A 26761-nucleotide genomic window follows, 5' to 3' on the forward strand; every position below is an offset into this window, starting at 1 on the left:
TCCAACAGAGACTGACTGTATGGTTCACAAAGCTAAAACATCTGCTATCTGGCCCCTCGCAGATAAAGTTTGTCAGCCCCAACTCTAGACCTTATGTGAGGAAAGCAGGCACTGAATCCCCCTGGGTACATACAAAATGAACATCTCTATGCAGTTAAGGAGACTGAACAAGTCAGGAAATAGAGAAAAGACGGTGAGCTGGTAGTCTCAGTGCTTAACTCGAACATTCCTTCAGGAAATCTCGGTTGTCAATCCTCTTCACTGAAGCACTCACATTCAAACTGCCACCTGGAAACCTGAAACTGTGGGTCTACAACAGCCGTCAAAGCTAGTGCATTGGGAATGGAGCCGGGAATTAAGAGTAAACCGGGGACATACCCAATATGCGTCCCTCCATGGAGTGCCATACCCTGAGCTAAATTGCTCTATCAAATATTCTCTCTAGCTGGCCCCGTTCCAGAGAACAGGAAGGAAACAGCATTAAAGGTTTGGAAAAGAGGGGGCAATGAAGCAAGAAGAGCTAGGATGAGGTGCCCAGGAGAGACAGGGGGCAATAAACGTGTCCTCCACCGACAGAATATACACTCCTGCGAAGGGCAGAGAGGGGACGGGTGGCCTTTGTCACCTCCTGGAGAAAGAAAACAACATCAGAGGCCAAGGTGGAATTGGGTGTGTCCCGCCCTTCCTTAGATGAATAAGGCTACAGGAACGTTCCTGAGAAAGAGATCCACAGTCTTTTCTTGCACTATAGTTTATGTGGCATGAAAACTGAAAAGAGCTGTATGAGAAATGAGATAAAACCACGTGGTCTGAACTGTAGCCCTAAAAAATTGAGTGAACCCCATGATTTAAAGAAAAAAAAACTTACCAACAATCCACATTTACCATTTAGTAATTGCTAACTACATGTCACATATGTGTATATGTACAAATATATATATATCTATAAATATATATATACATAAATATACTGTAATCCTTGCAACAACCGAGCAATACAGATGGTAGTAGTGAAGTATCCCTATTTCATTAATGAAGAAACCAAGAATTAGAGAGGTTAAATGACTTGCTCAAAGCCAAACAGCTGTAAGAGACAGAATGAAGATCTGAAGTCTCTCCGTCCAGTTAACCACGTTTACTTTACAGATGAGCACTGCTACCATCTTCAAAAGACATAAAAAAGCAGCTCCTCAAAAAATTAGATATATGCCAGTTTCTGCTAAGTATCACCTGCTCAATTAAGGGATTACCTGGGTAGAATAATTGAGGCGTCATAATTTTAGTTGATATAAGAAAATGCTCGATGGGGAACCAATTTTTAGCAATTTCACTGTATTTCATGACTGGGAGTTAGCTTGCTTGGTCCTAGCCAATATAATTTTACCTGGTAGTAATGGATCAATTTATTAAACTTGATCTTTTGCAGGATGGCACACTGTCCCAGAATCAAAGAAATACAAATTTGTGAAATCCAAGCCTTTGACCACAAAGGTCAAAAGAGAGAACGGGAGGAAGGAGCAGAGAACACCCATTTTCACTGCTGGGATATCTCAATGAAGCAGCTAGGTTTCTACAGTGTTAGGGGGCGCTACTATGAGATACCCCCCCACTAAAATTAGGACCGAGTAAAATAAGGTAAACACAATAAAATAGAGCAGAAAACTGCAGTCACCTGGGAAAAAGTGTCTGACTCCCAGCAGAGTATCCAGGAGTGTAAGCAGTGGATTATATTTACCTTGACTAAAGGGAAAGCAGGTGCCAGGTGGCCAGGAGACTGGGCAGAGCCCAGCCCACCCAGGGAATTGGTAAGAGGTCCATTAAGTGAGTTCCTCTTTAAAAGCAGTTCCTCCCCCCAAATAAAAAAAAATTAAATAAATAAAAGCAGTTCCTCCCATTTGCCAATAGCTTCCATGGAGTGCTAGTTCAGGGAAAACATTTTTCCTTCCAAACTGCCCAGACACCTGGGACAGGACTGAAACATAGAGGAGAAGGGAAGATAAAGAAAAAGGTAGAAAAGGGGAAAAGGAAGATATTATAATGGGCAGAGAGGGAGGTGGGAGGGATGGGTAAATGGAGAAGGGAATCTATAGTTCATAACAAATGTGGGCAGAATGAGAATGACATCTAATTTGTTAGATCTTTTTTTCCTAAGAATTAAGAATCATGATTCTTGTCATCCAAGTCTATGTCACTGCATATCTATGTGATTTTGTCTAAAAAGAAAAAAAAATAGAAGTAATAGTAAGACCTAAAGATAGTGTCAGAATCAGGAAAAGATTAGGAAATCTAATTTTTAAAAAAGAGAATGGAGGTTTGGGGTGGCAGTTAATGGAAGGAAGTTGTCATTAGATAAGAGACCAGACTTTTTTTTTTAATTGAGAAGGTGAAGAACATTGTAGGGGGGAATGAGGTGACTGCCTGGCATACTAAAATATAAATATGCCCTGATTTTCTTCCTCATTCAGTCTTATGTCAAAGTAGAAAGAAATTAATGTGTGTGCGTGTACACATACACGTGCATATTTGTTTCTTCATTCGTATATACATACATGTTTGTGGGTATTGATGTGTGCATATGTGTTTTAGTTGTGAATCTCCTTATCTTTCTCATGTTCACTGTCTCTAGTAGAAAATCAATGACAAAAGGGCAAAAGCAAAAAGGATAAATACATATACTACACCATCAGTCTCTTAATTTGGGGGAGTTGACTAAAAGCAAAGCGCTTTTTTTGGAACAAAACATTGTCTTTAAAAATCGGAGAGAAATGCAAAATGTAGTTAGATTACTTAAAAAGGTTCTGATCTATTTTTTTTAATATTGCTTTCTTAGTGCAAAACAAAGGTTCTTATTAGGCCAAAGAGTGATTCAAAAAAAAAAAAAAAGTTTCAGCAATACTGTTGCTAGAAATGTTCCCTGGGTCTTTGCATAGGCAACCATGGGAAAGAGAGTGGCCATCATCGGAGCTGGTGTCAGTGGCTTGGCCACCATCAGAAGCTGTCTGGAAGAAGGACTGGAGCCCACCTGCTTTGAGAAGAGTGAAGATATTGGGGGCTTGTGGAAATTCTCGGTGAGTGGGACATCACTGCAGCAGACCAGGAAGTGGGGTGGGAAATGTCTGACAACACAATTCTGGAACACAGGCCTCCAAACCAACTGCCCCGCAGTTAGAATCCCTCTTAGGTTGGAATCTACAAAACACAGCATCAGAAGCAGGTTGAAAAGTTTCTTGCTTACTTCAGAAGTAAATGAGATAATGGGCTAGCTTTGAAGATCTCTGTGTACAGAATTGACCCCTGATAAACCATTAATAACTGAGCCACTCAGAAATAAAATCTGAGGGCAAATATTGTTTAGATTTATGTAACATAATCACATGAGTTCCTCACTTAAAAAACAATGACTGTTCCCATTCTTTTGTTGAGGTTACCAAAGGTCCACTTAGTGATTCAGACCACAGATTTTAAGGTTTCAGGTGCCAACTCTGGCTTTGCCAAAACCGTATAATTAATGAGACAGTTATAGGAGAACCAAGAAAAGGATACACTGATTTGAAGTTCTTCAATATCCTTTTGTCTCTGTGCATTCATAATAAGGACTCTGCCAGCAGACATGCCTCTATGCAGCCATTAAATCACTTTCTGTGTCGCCTAGCAACCATAACAGCAGGTGTGAGGGCCTTCCTGTGCCCCAGCTCCTTCACTGTCTCCAACTTAGGAACACTCACTAAGCCTACTCCATCTATCTTCTCCTTCTTCTCCTTCTCCTTCTTCTTCTTCTCCTTCTTCTTCTCCTTCTCCTCCTCCTCCTCCTCCTCCTCTTCCTCCTCCTCCTCCAACTCCTCCTCCTCCTCCTCCTCCTCCTCCTTCTTCTTCTTCTTCTTCTTCTTCTTCTTTGTCTTCTTCTTCGTCTTTTTCTTCTAATAAACCATTCATATATGCAAATTTAAGAAGAGCAATAACCCTTTTTAAGCTACTATTTTCTCCTCAAGTGCAAAATTAGTATTATATTTTATACCTCAATAAAAAAGTTTGCATTTAAGGAGACAGTGTCTATGACAACTCTTTAAATATTATAAGGATATGACAATTATTCTTATTTTTTTTTTTAATTTTTTTTTTTCCAACGTTTTTTTTTTATTTATTTTTGGGACAGAGAGAGACAGAGCATGAACGGGGGAGGGGCAGAGAGAGAGGGAAACACAGAATCGGAAACAGGCTCCAGGCTCCGAGCCATCAGCCCAGAGCCTGACGCGGGGCTCGAACTCACGCACCGCGAGATCATGACCTGGCTGAAGTCGGACGCTTAACCGACTGCGCCACCCAGGCGCCCCGACAATTATTCTTATTAATACAGATATTTTCTGGGCTGTAAAGAATTATTGAAACTGCTTAATCTTGTATAACGTTGTGGCGCCTAATATATGTTGCTGAAATGTGCTGACAGGGCTTCAGATTAGCATACCGTTGACTCTTAGGGCTATTTTATTGAGGACTCTATATGCCAAATGCTTTTTCCCATTTAATTCAATCTTTGCAATAATGCTATAAGGTAGGTATGAGTTTTTCCCTTTTATAAATGAATCTGAAGCTTAAAAAAAGGAAAGAAAAGAAAAGGAAATGGCAAATGGCTGGTAAATGGCAAAGACAAGATCCTGATTCAAGCTGGCTGTCTCTCCAGCCTGAGTGCTCAACCCCTCGGTAAACTGCGTGGCACAATTGCAGCATGTGGCCTATTGATCTGGCAGGATTTCTACAGGAATCTTAACCAATCCTTGTATTCCAACTTACTTTGCAAAACATCGCTAAAGAGAGACACTGATGATACAGCCTTTGAGAGCAGCTACATCTCTTGCTGCTCAAGAAAGCCTTTAAAATTTTATCCTGCCATCATAGAATGATAAACTACTCAGCTGCAAACATGTTTCTCTTCAAGAAAAAGATGAAAATAACATTTAAAAATTTTTTTAAAAAAAGGGGGCACCTGGGTGGCTCAGTCGGTTAAGCATCCAACTTCGGCTCAGGTCATGATCTCACGGTTTGTGGGTTCAAGCCCCACATCTGGCTCTGTGCTGACAGCTCAGAGCCTGGAACCTATTTCAGATTCTGTGTCTCCCTCTCTCTCTGCCCCTCCCCTACTCACGCTCTGTCTCCCTCTGTCTCAAAAATAAATAAACATTAAAAGAAATTTTTTTTAAAAAAAGAAAAAGATGAAAACCCCAGAGGGTGACACTGCAGGCCCAGAGGTTGGAATCTTGAAACATAGAGGGTTATTCCCAGGTCTTGAAACCCAATAACGTTGACCCTACTGGACTTCAAAATTGGAACTGGTAACTCCTTTCCTCCTCCCATTCTCTCCTTTTTGGAATGGGAACATCTATAACTGGTACCCAATGCCTGTTTCACTGCTGTACGTTAGTAGAAGAGAACTTGTTTTCTAGTTCACAGGTCCACAGAGGGAAAGGCATTTTGCAGATGGATCATACCCGGAGTCTCATCCATACCTGATTGAGATAATTTAGATGATGCAATTTGGGACTTTTGAGCTGATGATATATAGATAAGATTCAGGACTTGATTTAGTGCTGCAATGGATTGAGACTTTGGGGTGATGAGATGGGGTGAATGAATTTTGCATGTGGGATATATATGAATCTTTATGGGCCAGTGGACTGTGGTAGGCTGAACAAGTGAACAATGGTGCCCCCAAAGACACCAGATCCTAATCCCTGGAACTTGCAAATGTCCCTAATAAGGAAAACTAAGATATGATTAAGTTAAGAATCTTGAGATGGTGATATTATTCTGGATTATCTGGGTGAGCTGAAAATGCCATAACATATATGCTGATAAGGGAGAAGCAGAGGAGATTTGACACCCAGAGACAGAAGGGAAAAGGTAATGTGATCACCTTGGCAGAAAGAGAGCTTTCAAGATGTTATGCTGTGACTTCCACCTTCAAGATGGAGGAAGGGGCCATTAGCCAAGGAATTCAGGTGGCCTCTAGGCCCTGAAAAGGCCAAGGAAGGCTGGCATCTGCCAGAAGCTGGAAGGGGCAAGGAATGAGTCCTCCCCTAGAGCCCCTGGAATGAACACAGCCCTATGGATACCTTGATTTCAGCCCAGTGATACTGATTTCTGACTCCTGGCCTTTAGAATTGTGAGAGAATAGATTCCTGCTATTGTAAGCCATCGAGTTTGTGGTAATTTACACAGTACACAGTACACAGTACACAGGAAACTAAACAGTACACAGGAAACTAATATATTGGTTATTCAGTGTTCCCTAATTACCTCTGTGAGAGGGCCCACATTGCAGATGACAGCATCACTTACCATGTTTCTCAAATACCACTAAAAGCCTTACAGCTGTATGCCTTGAACTCATATTATGGAATTATATCATAAAGTCATTTTAATTTTGTATTTTCATTACCTTTAATTTCTAAAGTCAGCATTATATATTCTCTCAGCATTTTGTCTTCCTTTGAGAGGTATCCAAACATTTGTTAAGTGTGAAAAAATCATGGTACAGATCAAACTTTTGTAGCTGTTTCCTGGATCACTTCCCTAGGTCCTTCTCAAGCCAGAGTAACGTCTTTCCCTCACCTGTTTTGATCACTGAGAGAATTAAGTACTTTAGGACTAGGCCACAGGTCTAGGGGAAATCTCTTTCTGTCTCAGGAGATACCCAAACAATACATCAGTAAATTGTCTGGATTTGGACCTGAGGTTTCATGAATAAAGGCTCTTTTTTTCTGGTCACACAACCCTTTGTTCACTTCCCCTGAATTTATTCTACTCTGGATCATTTTTTTTTAATGTTTAGTCTCTCCTTGTGTTGAGACTACCCAGCTTTCTAACCTCACCAAAAGCTACAAATCACAAAATTACTAGACAAAAATCAATCATTTTTATATATTTTAGAGTTAGCAAACTGGCTGCTTTTATACTGCAGCTGATCTATTTTATTTTAGCTATACAGTTTTTAAGATTTTAATCTAATATTTTACATAAAAATCTAGAAATCTGTCTTCTTTTGAAAAATCAGAAAACCAGGCAACACTGGATCTTCCCTTACTCATAGTAATAACTGGCCTCTTTTAGCCTAAATTTAAATTCTCTGTTTCACCATATTCATTTTTGCCCATTTCACTCATCTCTTGTAACTTCCTCTACACCTATAAAATTTGTCATGGCTTGATGCTATGTACAAACAGCAATCCTTTAAATTATGCGGAACAAAAGTCACCCCCATTTACAAAATTTTTCATCTCCTTCTTCATATAGTTTCATGATCCTTTTTGTTTAAGCAAACTTTCATGTGTATACTGTTATAATGGAAACATTGGTCATTGCTGAGCCACTTAGTGGATTCTGATTACATTTTCTTTCTTGAACACTTTTTGTTTTCACTGGAGTTAATAATCACCTGTATCCCTTGTTTAATTTTACAAATACTGTCTCTAATTCATCGCCCACACTCTCCCACAGAATTATGATTCTCCTTCCAGTATGTTTAAACATATCAGCGAGTCCATCAGCTTAATTCTTCTCTCAACTATCAAGGATAGTTCTTCTGGCCATCTTCTTTCCCTCATCAAGGCCACCTTGCCATTACCTGGGCAACCCTGTTTCCCTTGTTGTGCTACTATTTAATTTATTCTCTCCTTTTAGTAGAGTACATCCTCCAGTAGTTCTCTGAGAAATCATACATGTGAAATAAAAGACTATCTTGAATGTCTTATAATATCATTATTGGACCTGGGTTCCCATTTGATTTGACCAAGGCTTAGCTTTTGGCTTTCTTAGGTTTCTTAAGTCAGTTGTCATCATTCATCTACGTTGTATCTTCCAAGATGTGATTGCTGGGTTTTGTTTGTTCTTAATTTTCTCTCTCTCTCTCTCTCTCTCTCTCTTTCCAACCCCCCCCCCCCCACTGTGAGTTCAGACCTCTGATACTTCTACAGTCCTTTTAGTAAAGTTTTGGGTGAAAGAAAAGTTAAATGTATCTACATAATCTGTCATGTTTAATCAGAAGCTTGAATTACTTTTGTAATAAGAAAAGAACAAATCTACTTCCATAAATAAGCAGGGTTTGGCTCATTGTTGACCACTCCCTCAAAAAAACCCTAGTATATTTAAATATGCAATTATTGACTCTGGAGCCATAAGAACTCTGGAAAGTTCTCATGAACTTTCTACCTGATCACCTTAAAATAATCAGTCTGTAAACATGAGCTCTGAGATGCACTTTATAACACTGAGTGGGAACAGTAAGATATCCATCATTAAGTTTAAAAAAAAAAAAGAGCAAGTCACAAATCACGTATTTAATTGATGTTGCAACTTCTTTCTCAGTAATCGGGGCTTTGGGGGAACCTAAGAAAAACTGAAGACCAACCAGCTAAACATTTCCAGGAAGACTGATTATCTTGGGGCAGCCAAAGTTGCAAAAGCACCCCCAGCCTGTCTCAAAGGTTTGCATTATTTTTATTCTATGAAACTCCTCCCTTAGTGTGACATTACCTAATGTTTCCCAACATTGGCTTGCTCCAGTACCTCACCTTTACCCTTGTATTAGCTTTCTATTGCTGTGTAACAAATTACTGCAAACTCGTCAACTCAAAACAACACCCATTTATTATCCTCAATGATGTAGGTCAGAAGCACAGTATGCTGGATTCTCAGCTTAAGGTTTCACAAGGCCAAAACCAAGGTGTTGACTCGGCTGGGCTCTTATCTAGAGGCACTGGAAAAGAACCTGCTTCCAAGTCCATACACGTTTGTGACTGAACTCAGGTTCGTGCTGATGTTAAGCGAAGGTCTTTGTTTCCTTGCTGGCTACGAATTGGGGATTCCTCTCAGCCCCTAAAGGCTGTCAGGCTCTTTGGTATGTGGCTACTTCCATCTTCAAAGGCAAGAACAGCAAGCTGAATTCTTTTCATGATCTGAACTGGCTTCTGCTACCAGCCAAATAAAATGTTCTGCTTTTAAAGAGATTATGTGTTTAGATGAAGCCCGCATGACAACATAGTCAATGGGAGTGATAAGATATTTATAGGTGTCACCCACACTCAAAGAGGAGAGGACTACACAGGAATGAGGGACAATGAAGGTCATTCTTAAAATTCTGCCTACCACATGACTTAGAAGTTGAGGGAACAATCGTAAGACTGTTGAGTGAAGCATATCACCAACCCTAAAACCCTTGCTCTGTCCTAGAAGATCTTCTCTCATCTTGGGAGTTTTTGATATTTTGCATGTTTTATCCATAAGCACTAGTGGAGGTTATTAATGTTCGTTAATAGCCTAGACCGTAAGCATTAACTAGACTATTAATGCTCAGGTTACTTTTTTATATCTAGCATAAATAGGACAACAAACAAATATCCAAAATTTCATAGGGAGAAGCATAAAAGCATTCCAAGACAAAAGGAGTACCCCAAGTTTTCATAGCTCAATCTCCAGGTCTCTTTTGGATCATACTCAGTCTTTCAGATCACCCAAAACCTCTGGCTTTTTCCAAGATTGGATCTGGACTTATGGAGAAAAAGGACTTATGTGACTTGGGGCGGAGGAAAGCCAAACTTTCTCAAATTCAAACACAGGTCCTGGGACTGTTCTCTGGCCCTTCTAGTCTCTTGGTGTTCCTGTTTTGCTTGGTTATCATTCATGCTTATCCTTTAGGAATGTTAAATTGAACACAGTAGTTAATGAACTTGGTGACTGGCCTCTCGTAGCTTAGTCAGGCCAGTGGCCCTCCTTGCTGATTAAACCCCACTTGCCTATTATGAGCACATCAGATGATCCTCCCTGAGGTCCAGTCTTCCCATTGAGTTCCTGACCCAAAGAGTCCACTCTATAGCTGTCTACTCATATTCCACTTAGCCCCCTCCATGGCAACTCTCTGGTAGACTATCTGCTAAGAGTCTCAGATAAATTCTGCATCTCTTTGGGAGCAAGTGGGAATTCCTATGTTCTGTTCAAACTGAATGGGCTTAAGAGCACTAAATTAAGATCCTACCTCTTCCTAATCACTGCTACTTGACTACTGTGTCAACCTCCCCTTATCAGATTGGTGCAGGCAGAGCCTTTAAACTAAGTGAAATCTCACCAAAATTTCAAATGTGAAAACAAAAGCCACTCTGCCCTCAGTGTTCCCCTCAATTTTATCTGAGGTATATTAATCTTGGAATTTCAGCCCACAGAATAAACTTTAAGACCTAGGTGATTTACATCAACCTCTTTCCTGCCTCTATTCTCTTTTCTTCTACACAATCCTCCAAATATCACCCTTCCATTTTTTTTAAACCACTGTTTTTCAAACTGGAAACTATGACCCGTTGGTGTGGTATGAAATAAAGATGAATCAAACTACATTTCTAAGTGGAATGACTAGAAAATATCAGAATGCAATTCAAGTAGTTGGATATGATTTATTCATAAAACGTTTGGGTGTGTGTGTGTGTGCTGTGTTGCAATATAAAATATATTACTAATTACAGGTTGTGGTTAAAAACATTTGAAAACACTATTATAAACATAACCTAAGTTTTCTATGCCCTATGTACATGAGAAAATATTATGATCTAATTAACCAGAACTATCTCATGAAATGTTAAAGTGATATGTATTTTGATATGCATAGTTCTGTGGCATTAAGTTTTTGCACATTGTTGTACGATCATACCATCACCCATGTTCAGAACTTTTTTTAATCTTCCCAAACTAAAACTCTGTACCAGTTAAACAATCACTCCCCATTCTTCCTTCTTCCCAGCCCCAGGCAACCATTATTCTTTCTGTCTTTATGAATTTGATAACTCTGGATATCTCATATAAGTGGAATCATACAGTATTTATCCTTTTGTGACTGACTCATTTCACTTAGCATAATGTCCTCAAAGTTAATGCATATCATAATGTATCAGAAATTCTCCTTCTTTGATTCTAGTTATATATTCCTAAAAAGACATAATTAAATTTAAAATTTGTTTCCCTTAGAAAAGATGTTAAGAAATATATATTCTCCACATTCTAAGTTCCTTGATTGATGTCAAATTGTTTAAATAAAGTTAATTTATTCCTCACCTTCCTGAATTTACTTGTGGGTAAAGGTGACTTAAAGGAGTGATAATTATTTGGAACTGGCCATGACCATGGTAAGTGTACCTATTTACAAACTCTCTTTCATTTGAAACTATACATTTACAGGACCATGCAGAGGAAGGCAGGGCCAGTATTTACCAGTCTGTCTTTTCCAACTCTTCCAAAGAGATGATGTGTTTCCCAGACTTCCCATATCCCGATCACTTCCCTAACTTTATGCACAACAACAAGATCCAGGAATATATCACTGTATTTGCCAAGGAAAAGGACCTCCTGAAATACATACAATTTAAGGTAAGATGCTATCAAAAGATTAGATCGGGGCATAACTGTGAGGAATTCTATATTTATTTTCAGATTCTTACTTGTTCTTTTCAGTATCTTTCTTAGATGTCAACATTTTTAAAAAAAATTTTATTTATTTTTGAGAGAGAGAAAGACAGAGCATGAGCAGGGGAGGGGCAGAGAGAGAGGGAGACACAGAATCTGAAGCAGACTCCAGGCTCCGAGCTGTCAGCACAGAGCCTGATGCAGGACTCGAACTCACCATGAGATCATGACCATCTCAAACCATGAGATCATGACCTGAGCTGAAGTCAGACTCTTAACCTACTGAGCCATGCAGGTGCCCCTTGGTTGTCAACATTTTTAATAGTGTGGCCTCCCTGACCCCAGATTTAGAGAATACATTGGAAATTTACAAAATACCACATACCATATTTAGACTAAAATGCCATTAACTTAGATATCAATAAAGGGAAACATAAATGTAAAACAGCCGTGAATTTATAAATGAAAAACTCCTTTTTTTTCTAAACAATTTATGGGTCAAAGAAGAAATTAAAATAGAAATTTTAAGATATTTAGATCTGAATGATAACTTAAATTCTACATATCAACACTGTGGAAAGCGTAGAGACCAAAACTTTAATGAAAATTATAAGCTTAAATGATTATATTAGAAAATAAGAAAGTTGAAAAACTAACAAGATAAAGAAATTAGGAAAATAAAAACAGAATAAGCCCAAAAGGACATAGAATGAGCAAGGTAGTAAAGAGAACTTAATGAAATTTTAAAAACATCTTATGATGATTGAAAATTCATCCTTCGAAAAGCCAAAAAAACAAACAAAATAAACAAACAAAAACAAATAGCTGACAGTCTGAGGAAAAAGGAACAAAGATACAAACAAATAATATTAGAAACAAAAACAATGGATAAAACTGATGCAGATGAAAAAAATATATAACAAGAAAACTATAAAAGCATTGCCAAATAATGTTTAAATTGGTTAAATTTTAAAATCTTTTTTATTTTAAACTTTCCAAAACTCGCATAAAAAGAAGTAGAAAGTCTGAATAGTCCTTGGTAACTTAGAGTTCTTTTGACTCAGAAACTAAAATTTTACCCATTAAAAAAATATTCTATAGGTAGTTCCAAATTTACAATGAACAAACTATTTCAATATTTTATAAACTCTTCCAGAGACTAAAAAATAAAGTATGACTTCCAAACTTATCCCATGACATTATAACCATGACATCAAAAGCAGACAAGATTAATAGGAAATAGGAAAATTATAGGCATAGCTCCCCATGAAAATTGGTGGGAAAAAAAAAAACCTTCAAAAATGAATTCAGCAAAATATTTTTAAAAATTAACTATCTTCATTGAGATAAATTTGGGCTAAGGATACAGAGAATTTTAATATCATGCAACATAAACATGTAACTCAGTATAAAACCCTGTTACAGGAAGAAAACCATACATTTACCAAATTCTGAAAAGTAAAATTTAACATCTATTTCTACATAAAAGAAAGAAAAAGAGAAAAGCAAAGAAAAAAAGTTTCACCAGACTAAGATTAGAAAGGAATTTTCTTGACCCATGGAAACATACAAACATCTTAAATCTGCACTGTTCAGTATAGTAATCACTAGCCCAAAATTGAGATGTACTAGAAGCATAAAATAACACCCTGGATATCAAAGTCTTATTATGGAAAGGAATGTAATATACCTATTAACAATGTTTATGTAGGTTACTTATTAAAACAACAAAACATCAGATAGATTGGATTAAATGATACATTTTTTTCTATTTTAATGTGACTACTAGAAAATGTTTAATTACATAAGTTGTTCGTGTCATATTGCTACTGGACAGTGCTGTGCTAAAGAGTGCAGAGTTGGAATCATTTCCTTTAAAATCCAGAACAAAACAAGGATTCTTATTATTACTACTTCTTTTCAAAAGTCTTAAGAAATTTAAGAAACAGTACAACAAGTAAAGAAAAATAAGTAAAAGGAATGACAACCAGAAAAAACCGGTATTCATCACAGATGATGTGACTTTCTATATGGAAAACCCAAAAGAATCTAGAGATTAATTACGAGGTTTAATAGCAATTAATATAATATAATATTGGGCAAGGTGGTAATATATAAGATCAATATATACAGATCAGTTGCATTTCTGTAAACCAGCTGCAACAAACAGAAGATATAACCCAAAAAGGAACCATAAATAAATTCATAATCCCAGAGTTATTCTAAACAAATGATATGCAAGACCTCATGAATTTATAAGTGCTTGTTTTGTTATATTTCATAAATAACAAAGATATTATACAGATATGAGTAGACATATTGTTTATTTTTTTTATTTTATTTATTTATTTATTTTTAATATATGAAATTTATTGTCAAATTGGTTTCCATACAACACCCAGTGCTCATCCCAAAAGGTGCCCTCAGTACCCATCACCCACCCTCCCCTGCTGAAAGGGCAGATAGACATATTGTTTAATATGAATGAGATGCTATACATAATAAAGTTGATAAGAACAATTCAACTCTTGATCTCAGGGTCATGAATTCTAGCCCCACAGTGGATGTGGAGCCGACTTTAAAAAAAAGAAAGAAAAAAGAACAATTCATATCAAATAGAGATTCTCTTTCCAATATAACCAGAGGAATTGAAAAAAAAATTTGAAGAGGAAACATACCAACCAACAGGCAGCCATTCAGCTGTGAATAAATATTTATTGATAATCTAATCATGTGTGACTCAATGTATGGGCCAAATAGCATTAAGATCACCTGGGAACTTGTCAGAACATCAAATTTTCATGTCCTGTGCCAGACCTACTAATTCAGAATATCTAGGAATGTGGCCCAGGAGTCTGTTCTTTGACAACCTTTCCAGGTAATCCTTGTGCACACTAAAATTGAGAACTTATGCTATGAATATAGACAGTATCTTTCACTCCAAGACAACAATGATATTAAAAAATAAAATGGAAGAGGCACATTAGGAGGTAGTTGTTACTACAAAAACTATCATCCTGGGGCGCCTGGGTGGCTCAGTCGGTTAAGCGTCCGACTTCAGCTCAGGTCATGATCTCGCGGTTTGTGAGTTCGAGCTCCGCGTCGGGCTCTGGGCTGATGGCTCAGAGCCTGGAGCCTGCTTCTGATTCTGTGTCTCCCTCTCTCTCTGCCCCTCCCCCGTTCATGCTCTGTCTCTCTCTGTCTCAAAAATAAATAAAAAAACGTTAAAAAAATAAACAAAAAAACAAAAAACTATCATCCACTAGATTACTCAGTATGTGTGGTACATGCCAGTTGTAAGCTGTGATTAAATTCACATCATATCTCCAAGAGGGGAGTCACTCTGGTCTGCAGAACATATTGGTTATGCACAAGAAGCCATGTGAGGACAAAAATATATATTTACCATTTCATGTTTGATTTTCTTGAATTTTAAATTCATAATATGTACCTTAAGAATGAATTAAGTATTTTTCCTAATCCAATGTTAACGATTTTTTTCCATACTATTCTATCAAGTTGGTGCCAAATCTAACTGTTAGCATAGAAAAGAAGTCTGTCTTTCTCTATTTCTTTTAGACACTCGTATCTAGTGTAAATAAACGTCCCGATTTCTCAGTCACCGGCCAATGGGATGTTACCACTGAAAGGGATGGTAAAAAAGAATCCACTATCTTTGATGCTGTATTAATTTGTTCTGGACACCACGTGTACCCCAACCTACCAAAAGAGTCCTTTCCAGGTAAGGGTGAAATTTAGGCTGCCATCTATACATTTGGCACGAATGACTATCTTGATCATGTTTTTTAAATATATATATATATATATATATATATGATTAAATTAACATATGCTTCTATTCTATGTAATATTCCTGGAGTGTTGAAGTTCCATATCATTCTGACTGCATTCACCTACAAGCCTTTTATAGCGGATTTTTAAATGGAAACCAAATGACTCATATGTTTCCCACTTTTCACTCAGGACTAAAACTTTTTAAAGGCAAATGCTTCCACAGCCGGGAATATAAGGAACCAGGAATCTTCAAGGGGAAGCGAGTCCTGGTGATTGGCCTGGGAAACTCGGGCTGTGATATTGCCACAGAACTCAGCCGCACAGCTAAACAGGTACTGTTTCTCAGGTACTCGGGGAACTATCTTTAAAGGAACAGAAATAGTTACCACTGGAAAGACGTGTTAGGAAACCGGGGGCAGGGGAAGCAGCAGGGCACAGGGCTCTTGACAGGAAGACTAAGTAGTGTTTCTTTTATCTCAGCTTCCCTCCACAATAGGTGAGGTTTTCAATAGTTTGGTCTGACAAAGGCAGATTATCAGCAGGGAGTGAGGTCATTCAACAGTCTTCTTCAGGACGTTTGGTGTCTAACAGCTGTCTAATCAATTCCTCCAAAGCTAGTGTGGATGTAGGGTTAAGGTCATGACTCTGATACTCTTGGGTCAAGTCCTTCAATCCCTCCAAGTGTCAGTTTTCTCATAAAGATAAATAAAACATAAAAAGAGAATCTACTTTGCGATTTTGGTAAGGAGTCAAAGCATTTAATTCTTTAAAAGTGTTTATTTTTGAAAGAGAGACAGAGTGCCAGTGGGGGCAGGGGCAGAGAGAGGGAGACACAGAATTTGAAGCAGACTCCAGACTCTGAGCTGTCAGCACAGAGCCCGACGCGGGGCTCCAACCCATGAACAGTGAGATCATGACCTGAGCGAAGTCAGATGCCTGACTGCCTGAGCCACCCAAGCGCCGCAGGAGTTAAAGCATTTAAACATGATTTCAGCAATACCGAGTTCTATAGTCATTCATGCATACAGTCATCCCCATAGTTATTTGTTGAGGGCCTACTATGTGCCTCGACAAATGCTTAACCAAGCACTGGCTTGGGTGCTGGAGAGAAAGTGGTGAACAAAACAGGCAGGACACCCACCCCAGAACTGAGTCTAGGGTGGAAAACAGACATTAAAGAAGTAAATGCACAAATAATTTGAAAATTGTGAAAAGTGCTAGTAAAGAAAGAAAAAGCATGCTGTAAGAGTGGATAATCAGGGTGAGCTGCCTCAGACAAGAGTGGAAAGGCTCTTTTCAGCTGATGACATTGAAACTGAGGACTAAAAGTTGAGGAAGGGGCTCAGTGTCAGCAGAGGACTCCAGGAACAGAAGACCAGGGGGGAGGGGAAGGGGAAAAAAAAAGAAAGTTACAGAGAGGGAAGGAGGCAAACCATAAGAGACCCTTAAATAGTGAGAACAAACTGAGGGTTGATGGGGGGTGGGAGGGAGGGGAGGTGGGTGATGGGCATTGAGGAGGGCATCTGTTGGGATGAGCACTGGGTGTTGTATGGAAACCAATCTGACAATAAATTTCACATAAAAAAAAAAAAAGAAGAGGATTCCAGGAAGAAGGTCTTGAAGCAGGAAGAAGCTTAGAGTCTCAAGAAACTGAGGAAAGACCCCTTTGCTGCAATTCAGTGGGTCTGGAAAAGAATGGTAGAAGGAGAGGTTGGAGAGGAGATGGAGTAGAGGTGATACAGGGCCCATAAGGTCACGGGAAGGAGTTTGAACAAACATTCCCTACTAGCCTTGAAAGATTCTAGAAGCCCACAGACAGGAATCTTTTTCTTTTTTTTTAAATGTTTATTTATTTTTGACAGAGAGGGAGAGACAGAGCATGAGCGGGGGAGGGGCAGAGAGAGAGGGAGACACAGAATCCGAAGCAGGCTCCAGGATCTGAGCTGTCAGCACAGAGCCTGACGCGGGGCTCGAACTCACAGACTGCGAGATCATGACCTGAGCCAAGGTCGGACACTCAACCACCGAGCCACCCAGGCGCCCCCACAGACAGGAATCTTCTCTCTAGATGCTATGCCTACTGATGTGATAGCATCCTCAACATAAGTCTATTTTAAATGATGGTATTGCCATGAGTGAAGCAAGGAGGTCATGACAGGATAAATGGCATAAAAATATACTCCTATTTGCCTGCTCATACTAGACAGCATAGAGACACAGAGAAGTCAACTTTGTGTCCCCTCTCCTCCAAGAACTTCAAATGTGCTTGGGAAAATAATACCTCCATAGGATATAAATTAAACATAACCTCAAGAGTTAAGTGGAAAGCCTAACAACCTAACAACAGCACAAGAGGCCACCAGGACAAAGGCTGCCCCCGGTGATTCAGGAACTAACCGCTCTGATCATGGAACTGGAGGCCTCACCAAGTGGGCAGATCTGCACCAGTCCTAGAAGGATATTTATGAGTCATATGGTTGACGAGGTAGCAAAGGGAGTTCTTGCAGGGCGCCTGGGTGGCTCGGTCAGTTAAGCAGCCAACTCTTAATTTCGGCTCAGGTCACGATCTCATGGTTCATGAGATCAAGCCGCCCGTCGGGTTCTGCGCTGACAGGGAGGAGCCTGCTTGGGATTCTCTCTCTCTGCCCCTCCGCCACTCACACTCTGTCTCTGTCTCTGTCTCTCTCTCAAAAATAAACACACATCTAAAAAAATTTTTTTTACGCATTGGATGCTTAACCAACGGAGCCACCCAGGTGCCCCGATAAAAAAAATTCTGCAAAAATGCCTGAAAAACTATACCATTAGGGATGATCGTGACAGAAGGGGAGGAAAGGAATGCATCCTCCATGTCAGGCAATGGTGGTCGTACTGCATGGCTAGCACACTGCATCGGCTCTCCCACAGATTTGATGTGGCGGGTACCTATTATCTCCATCTTACGAATAAGGAAACTGAATATTAGAGAAGTTAAAGGAATTTGCCACAAATCACATTAGTAGTAAGTAGGAGAGCCAAGATTTGAGCCTATGGTTTTCAGATGCCAGATGTCTTTCCTGCCTTCTTTCAGGATGGGGAAAGGCATTTTAAGTCGAAATGCCTATTCGGGGGTCATAATTGCTTGGTTGTAGACAATGGTTACCAGCTAAGCACTAGAGGAAATGGGATGAGAATTTAGGTATTGGGCACCTCCATCAGAGGAGATGACAGGGTGGTTGGTCCTGAGATGTAGACAAGATGCAGGAAATTTACTTGGGAGATGAGAGAGCCAAAGGAAGGATGCTTCCCTTTACACTACTCCAAAGCTACACTTCTGACTTGTCCCCAGTTGGGATGAGAGACCAGGTATCAAACAGTCACTGAAGGCAAGAAATACAGAAAGGGCATAAGACTTTGGGTGAGGCCCTCTTTTCAACCAAAGCAATTCTTAAAGAGGGCTGACAGCCGAAAGCCACGAGACAACACTCACACTAGCTGCTGTGACAACTCCCCAACTCCCCTCAGACCCGAGGGACACACCACAATACCCACTACAAACAGTCACTGCTCTAATGGTTAAAAATTGCTGTTTTTTTAAGGTCATCATCAGTTCCAGAAGTGGCTCCTGGGTGATAAGCCGGGTCTGGGATGATGGTTATCCATGGGACATGGTGTTTGTCAATCGATTTGAAACCTTCCTCAAGAACAACTTGCCAAAAGCCATCTCTGACTGGTGGTACAAGAAGAAAATGAATGCAAAATTCAAGCACGAGAACTATGGTTTGATGCCTTTAAATGGGTAAAGCAGAGTTAAATATGATATGCCTGTTACTTGCATTTCAGTGTCAACAATTCACAATGTGTGTTGTTGTAACTCCCAAACCAACCAAAATAATATTAGTGAAGCAATCATGTCTCACATTTCAGAGGATGAAGAACTGCAAACATTTGGAGTTATTTCCCATTTCACAATCCTCCCTCCCATATTTGCACAGCTGGAAAGTTATACACGTCCCTAGAGTCCCTAGAGAATTAGTCCCTAGAGTAACGATAATATTTGACATGTTTTAAGCACTTAATGCAGCCCAGCAAGGCTCTCACGTGCATTATCTCATTTTATCCTCACAACAATTACTACATCTCTATTATAATGCCCATTTTAAAGAGGTTCAATGTAGTTACTAACTTTGCCAAAGTCCCATAGGCAGAAGGCAGAAGCAGTATTCAAAATGAGCCCAGATCTGCTGACTCCAGAGCTTCTTGCTCTCAGCCACCTTACTCTCCTGCCTCTCACTTCGTGGAAAAGTTCAGTTAAGCAAAGCAAGGCTTTCCCTGTGCTGCACTCTCATCACCCACCCTTAACAGAGTCCTCCCACTGCAATGTGGTCACAATGTCTGCTTCTTCAGCCTCCTCCTCACTCTTCCCTATCATATCCCCCTAGATATAACCCTCAGGCACATAAGAAATTACCTTGACATGGAGTGAAAAATCCAAATTATAAACTGTTTACATCAAAGTTAACTTATTCAACAAATATTTATTAAGCGTTTATTGTGTGTCAGGTCCTATATTGAGCTCCGTGACTGTAGTTGTGAAAAGACACTCAAAATCCCTGTCTTCACGAGCTTACCTTCTGGCAGTGGGAAACAGACAGGAGACAGATAGCAGAAGACCATATGCTGATGTGTACTATGAAGAAAAGAACAAAGAAGGCAGAGGTGATGGGGAGAGCTGCCAGCATTCCCAGAGGAGGCCTCACTAAGGAGGGGACTTTTAAGTAAATCCCTGAAGGAGCTGAGGAACTGAGCCAGGGGAGTGTCTGGGGGAAAGTATTCCAGAGGAAACAGTTAGGGCATTGCCTCTTCAGGGCCATGACTGCCATGTTCAACAAACTGGTATGTTCAATGGACTTCTCTCCATGGGGAAAAGAGGATGGGGAGAGTAAGAGTAGTAGGAGATAAAACCAAAAGACATCAAAATGGCCAGATGGCATTGCACCTTGTAAGCCATTGTAAGGACACTGGCTTCTACTCTAAATGCAATGGGAAGCCATAACAAGCATCTGTTAACAAGATCCAAGTTAATTTGAAGAAATCACTCTGGACCTGTGGTCATCATTCAGTGTATAGAGGTAGGTCAAGGAAGGAAGCAAAAAGACTAGTTAAGAAGCTATTGTCAAAAACCCAGATGACAGAGGCTGGTGGCTTAGACTACGCTTGTTAGCAGCAAGTGCTCAGAAATGGTCAGATTTGGGATATACTTTAAAGGTAAACCCAAATAGGATTTTCTGTTAGGTTGGCTAACAGATGTGAGAACAAGAAAAGAGTTCGGAGATGTATTCCAAACTCTTGAACTGAGCAAGGATGCGAGGGTGGAGTTGACAGTTTTTATGGGATGTGGAAGACCGTGGGAGAAGCAAAGTTTAGTTTGAAACATCTCAAAATTGAAAGGCCTATGAGTCATTGTGAGTCATCATTGTAGAAGAATGTTGAGCAGGCTTGCGATACACAAGACAAGAAAGACTCAAACCATAAGTTAAAAATGCAGATTCACCAGAGTATAGATAGTACTTTAAGAAATGAAGCCAGATGACATCTCTTGAGAGGTGAATGTAGATGAAGAAGACAAAAGGTCTGAAGGCTGAGTCCTGGGGCATGTCATTGTTCAGAGAGAGGTCAGGAAGAGGAGAGTTCAGTGGGAGACACTAATAAAGAATAGCAGGTGGATAGGAAGGGAATTGAGAGAGTGATGACCTGGAAGCAAAATGAAGGCAGTGTTTCAAGAAGGAGGAAACCATCAACTGCGTCCAACGCCGCTGATAAGTTGAGTAAGATGACAAGTGACAATGGATCATTGGATCTGGCAGTTTGAGGATCTTGGTGGCCTTGACAAGAGCAGGAGGCTCATACCTCACCCTCTATTAGAAACCCGGCTAGGATCTTTGTCTTATTTCCATCTTCCAATGACCCGAGGTGGGCATAACAGTTACTGCTGCTCCAGATGAGAAAGATGAAGCAAGATAAACTAAGAAACTTTCATTTGATCAAGGTTCACAGCTAATAAGAAGTGAAGAAAAAAATCCAAATACCCCCGGACTCTGATTTAGGATCTTTCCTGACAAAGCTTTCACAGGGGATAGGGCTCGGGTGATTAATTCTGAGATCTGGAGCTCTGTGGGAGAGAAAAGATCACAGGAAATAGAGAAAGGAGTGGCAAAAGGCAACTTTTCTTAATTCACAACATTGCCTTACTTCAGTTTCGTTCTTCAGTCATATTGGTGACACTCCATGGCACAAGAAAAAAAATCTTGGGTAGTTTTCTCCTTCCTTCTTAATTGATTATTAATTAATCATTGTGGACCAATAAAACGAAGAGGAAATATTACCGTTCTAGTGGCTGTCTCTATTTTCCATACAGAACCCTGAGGAAAGAACCTGTGTTTAACGATGAGCTCCCAGCCTGCATTCTGTGTGGCACAGTGTCCATTAAGCCTAATGTCAAAGAATTCACAGAGACTTCGGCCATTTTTGAGGATGGGACAGTGTTTGAAGCCATCGACTGTGTCATTTTTGCAACAGGCTATGGTTATGCCTACCCCTTCTTTGATGAGTCTATCATTAAGAGCAGAAACAATGAGATCACCTTGTTTAAAGACATTTTCCCTCCTTCACTGGAGAAGCCAACCCTGGGAATAATTGGTTTGGTCCAGTCCCTTGGGGCTGCCATTCCCACAGTTGACCTGCAAGCTCGCTGGGCAGTAAAAGTAGTAAAAGGTAAGTAGACAGTGGTGCCTAGGTGGCTCAATTGGTTGAGCATCCGATTCTTGATATCAGCTCAGGTCTCAGTCTCATGGTCGTGAGTTCAGCCCCCATGTCGGGCTCTGTTCTGACAGAAAGGAGCCTGCTTAGGATTCTCTCTCCCTCTCCCTCTGCCCCTACCTGGCTCATGCTCTCTCTCTCTGTCTCTGTCTCTCTCTCAAAAATAAATAAACTTTTTTTTTCTTTAAAAAAAAGGTAAGTAGACAAACAAGGTCATCAATGGGGAAGATGGATGCCAATAAAAATGCCTTTGAGTCTTTGTGAAAACAATCATCCTAATAACAAGGGGAAAATTCTAGGTCCCATCTGGTTTTGAATCTATAATTCTATATTTTTAGTATTGTATTTTATAGGCAATTAAAAAATATTAATTGGATTATCATATGCAATATTACAAGATATTATTCAGGGAGTATTTTGTGATTTATAACTCCTTAAAGTGGTTGACTTTCATTAAACTTAAGAACACCAGAGCTTTTGGTCTTAAATGCATGACAATTTTATAAAATTATGATTTCAAAACTCAATAGAATGACATTGCTTAAAAGGTTCATAAGAGATGTTTCCAAGCCAATATCCAGCCAGCTCCAATATTCACTCTCATGGAAGAAATTATGATTGCTGGAAAGGCAGTGTTTTTTTGTTCTTTTTCCCTGCTGTGTGTCCGATAAGAACAAGCAATGGATCATTAGAAGCAGAAAGTACTAGATGTAGTAGATGACCAGTCTCTAAGGTAGGGAAATACTGAGTTCCTGTATTAAAAAATAATAATAACAACAACAAACTTGATTGGGGTCAGGTATGGAAAGCAGTCAGCATCCTCCAGCAGAAGATACGAGGATCAGATTCCCACTAAGGTTTAAATGCAGTCGTGCGAAGATTCAAATCATAAAACCAAAAGTCCATGGTTAAAGAAATTGAATGTGCAAAGTTTGTTTGGTCCTAGAGGTATAAAACTTCTGGAAAGAGATTTTAGCAGGCTTACTTCCTTCGAAGCCCTATGTAAGGCTTCCAGTCCTACTTGACATGCTGGAATTTAAATGTTCTTTTATACAGGAGGTTGGAACCTTCCACTAGGTATACTGAGACACCTTTCATCCCCCAGGCTGTCATCCACACCATTGCAGTCATGCATATCAGTGATCTCTTTAAATCTCCTTCACTCTTTCATCCAAGGCAGAAATATGTTGCAGTGTGAATGTTGCACCAGTGAGGCAGCAGCCAGGAAGGTGATGACAAGAAATCCCACTAGGAATAAAGTAAGCTTAAGGTTCAAGGCTCAGGGAGACTGGCATTAGAGGGTAGGACACTTATTCTGTTAAGATAAGTTGTAATCTGGGCTCTGAAGAAAGGAGGCAATGATCCAAGGCAAACACTCAGCCTAAGGAGAAATGAATGATAAAGCAAATAATTCAATTTGGGGGAACCCAAGTACCAGGACAGAGGGGCCAGTTACAGGCAACCCAATGATAGTAGCTGGTGGGCTACTGAGCAGAAGCTCTTCCTTCTTGATCTTCCTTCTGCCCAAGGACAGAACAGGTTCCAAGTTTTGGAACAAGGCCATACCTAAAGAGGCTGTTCAAGTGACCCTATCTGTAAGGTTTGCAGGAACAGGAAGTTAGGCAATCATGGTATGTTTCTGAGCAATCAGATCTGGGCATTCTAGTCTTGTTCAAGGTGATCCCAAAATTACCAAAGAAACCACCCTAAATTTGAAGTATCTCTGGGCTCAAAAGAATGTTTTGGTATGGGTTTCAGAGAAGTGTGCTAACTATTCCAGAATGAGCCTGAAATCCTAGAGCAGTCCCAGCTCGGATCTGGTCTCTAGGGGCTTGCCCATGTTCTTGGTGACTTGTGCATAATCCATATCCTCCGTCTCACCTAGGAACTGTTGGCTCTTCAGAGAGAAACTTGGGGCTTGACTAAATTCTACATGTTATGTGTTGGAAATTCCTTTTTCTGACAAAGGAGGATAGTTTCCTATGAAGTTTTTTTTTCTTATATCTTAAAAAAGAGATGCCAATTTACCTTTGGCTATAAACTATTAGATAACATTCTTTAAAAAATACTGCTGAGAGACTAGAATATAATCCTTGAAACTGATTTTAAACATCTTCTAACTTGTTTAAACAGCAAAGATACAAAGATAAAATGCTATATGGCTCTTGGTTTTTAATTATGTGACATCTCAATTCTGAGAAGACTGGAAATGACTTGTGTATTTCTCTCAAAATGACTGCCTGTTGATTGGCTCAGGATTTTACTTTGCTAGACAATGACCCCCCCCCCCCAAAATGGAAATACTGATGTGATTCATAACCCATTATTAAGAAGAAAACGTTGCAGGCTGATCTTATGCCAGACTTATTTAACTATTTTCATATCTTTCCCTTTATCTTTTCTTTTGTTTTAGGAACTTGCACTTTGCCTTCTATAACAGACATGATGAATGATATTGATAAAAAAATGAGGGAAAGGCTCAAATGGTAAGAGCATCTATTGTAAAGAGGGTCTATGGTTTCCATAAAAAAAAAAAAAATGTGAATACTTGGAACTACTCTAGTCTTACATGGTCCAGGGTGAGGTCATTAGCACGACAGCTATGAGCTAAATTCATCCATTCCACAAGTATTTATGGAAGATTTCCTTTGCACTTGACATGGTACTCGGTCCTAATCCATCCCTCCATGGCTCCTGCAATATAGCACAGAACGAAGACCCAGAAAGGATTAGAAATCAGAGGAGTCTGGGAGTGCATGAATGTGGGCTCCTATTTTCCAGTCTATAAATCCTGTAAGATACAGAGGATGTCCTCCAAATGGATGGCTCTAATGAACCCGAGTCAGCAAATGAGAATAGTCAGGATAATTGAGCTCTAGTCCTATCTCTGTCACTAATTAGCTCAGTGGCCATGCGTGAACTTCATGAGTAAGAAACAATTTCCACTTATGAACGGGGATAAAAATGCCTTTCAGTTACTGTGCAGTCTTGGGAAATGTCCAGTTGAGGTCAGTATGCAAATCTCTTGGAAAGCTACCAAAGCACAGAATAAATGAGCAAGGTCCCCTTACCAACACAAGGGATTGACATTGATTCCCTCTGATAAAAAGCTGTGAGGCATTTTCCCCTGTTCTTGTTCCTGTGAGATGTCCTACATAGAGCTTCAGTATCCACAGTCCTGTTTCCTCTCCCACCTCTAGGTTTGGCACCAGCAACACCATGCAGACAGATTATATTAATTACATGGATGAGCTTGCCTCCTTCATTGGGGCAAAGCCCAACATCCCGTGGCTGTTTCTCACAGATCCCAAATTGGCTGTGGAGGTTTTCTTTGGCCCTTGCAGCCCATACCAGTTTAGGCTGGTGGGCCCAGGGAAGTGGCCAGGAGCCAGGAAGGCCATCCTGACCCAGTGGGACCGGACCCTGAAACCCATGAAGACGAGAGCGGTTGGAACTCCCCTGAAGCCTTGCTTGCTTTGCCGTTGGGTCAGGCTTCTTGCTCTTCCCATTCTGGTTGTTGCTATTTTCCTGGCTTGGATCCAATGATCATTCTCCCCAAGATGTTGAAAGTTACTGAGAATACCTGGGGCGGGGCGAGGGGGGGAGAACTTTTCTATTTAAAAATTAAGAATTTCACACCTCCTACTTCCCTATTCAGCAGGCATTAGTCAGTAAAGCATTACTATTTCTAGGCTTTTAAATAAGCCTCTTTAAGAATCATGCCATGACCTAAAGAGAGCATTAATCATTTCTTTTTAGGTTCCACTAACATTTCATAATCAGAACTGTGGTCTTCATCTCTAACCTCAATTGTCTCCTGAAACATTTTGACATAGTTCCTCTCCTCCTTTACACAAGGTTTAAAATACATACTTCAAATCTAAACAAAAAGCAAATTCAGCAGAGTAGTTGTAATATTCTCAGGCCACCTCTACAAACCATTTGCAGGAGGCTCAAGAAGGGAATTTGGCTATTAATTCTATTTTTGTGTTATGCCAGATCCTCTAGGCAATATGTCCTGTTCCTGGGCCTCCATAGCATGGAGACCTGGTTTATAATGAAAATTAACAAGAAGTAATTCATCATATTTATATTCTCAACAAGGACACAAACATAGCAGCAAAATAATACCAACAAGGAGTAGAACACCAAATATACCGTTAGCTGAATGAAAAGTCTTCAAATATTTAGCCAAAGTCATGACAAAAATTTAATACTGCCTTTATAACATGAGCTTCTGGAGTATCAGCATAAATCTAAAGTTTTGCTTTTTAGGGGCATCTGGGTGGCTTAGTTGGTTAAGCATATGACTTCAGCTCAGGTCATGATTTCATGGTTTGTGAGTTCGAGCCCTGCTTCAGGCTGTGTGCTGACAGCTGGGAGCCTGGAGCCTGCTTTGGATTCTGTGTCCCCCTCTCTCTCTGCCCCTCCCCCACTCATGCTTTTTCTCTCAAAAATAAATAACTAAATGTTAAAGTTTTATTTTTAAAAGTATTATTAGATTTCATAGTTAAAATTTTAATAGTTAAAAGTTTTAAGTTTGACATTATAGAGTAGATAAAATAATCTGGCAGTGTCATCAGTTACCAGAGGCCTCTATAGGTGGTTACACCACCTATTTCTTACTACATGTTCACTTCTGAGGCCAGTGGAATGGCAAGATAGTAGATATATGTTAGATAGATAGATGATAGATAGATAGATAGATAGATTATACATTATAGATTAT

At 39.7% G+C, this 26761-nt stretch overlaps 1 protein-coding gene across 2 annotated transcripts; it reads left to right on the plus strand.

Moving 5' to 3' along the window:
• Window positions 1-1885: 1885 nt before the first annotated feature.
• On the plus strand, window positions 1886-26761 carry LOC132686023 (flavin-containing monooxygenase 3). Of its 2 annotated transcripts, XM_060643489.3 has the most exons (9): window positions 1886-2008; window positions 2931-3068; window positions 11215-11403; window positions 15019-15181; window positions 15424-15566; window positions 18813-19012; window positions 21632-21987; window positions 24446-24518; window positions 25233-26760. In XM_060643489.3, exons 2-9 carry the CDS (start codon window positions 2937-2939, stop codon window positions 25576-25578), a joined length of 1602 nt encoding a protein of 533 aa, XP_060499472.2. In that variant the 5' UTR covers window positions 1886-2008; window positions 2931-2936; the 3' UTR covers window positions 25579-26760. The 2 variants fall into 2 exon arrangements, with proteins under 2 accessions (XP_060499472.2, XP_081647988.1); XM_081791862.1 differs by lacking the exons at window positions 1886-2008; window positions 2931-3068 and adding an exon at window positions 8364-8477 and having other exon boundaries at window positions 25233-26761.

Source organism: Panthera onca, chromosome F1, assembly GCF_046562875.1.
Source record: "Panthera onca isolate mPanOnc1 chromosome F1, mPanOnc1 haplotype 2, whole genome shotgun sequence".
NCBI classification, from domain to species: Eukaryota; Metazoa; Chordata; class Mammalia; order Carnivora; family Felidae; genus Panthera; species Panthera onca.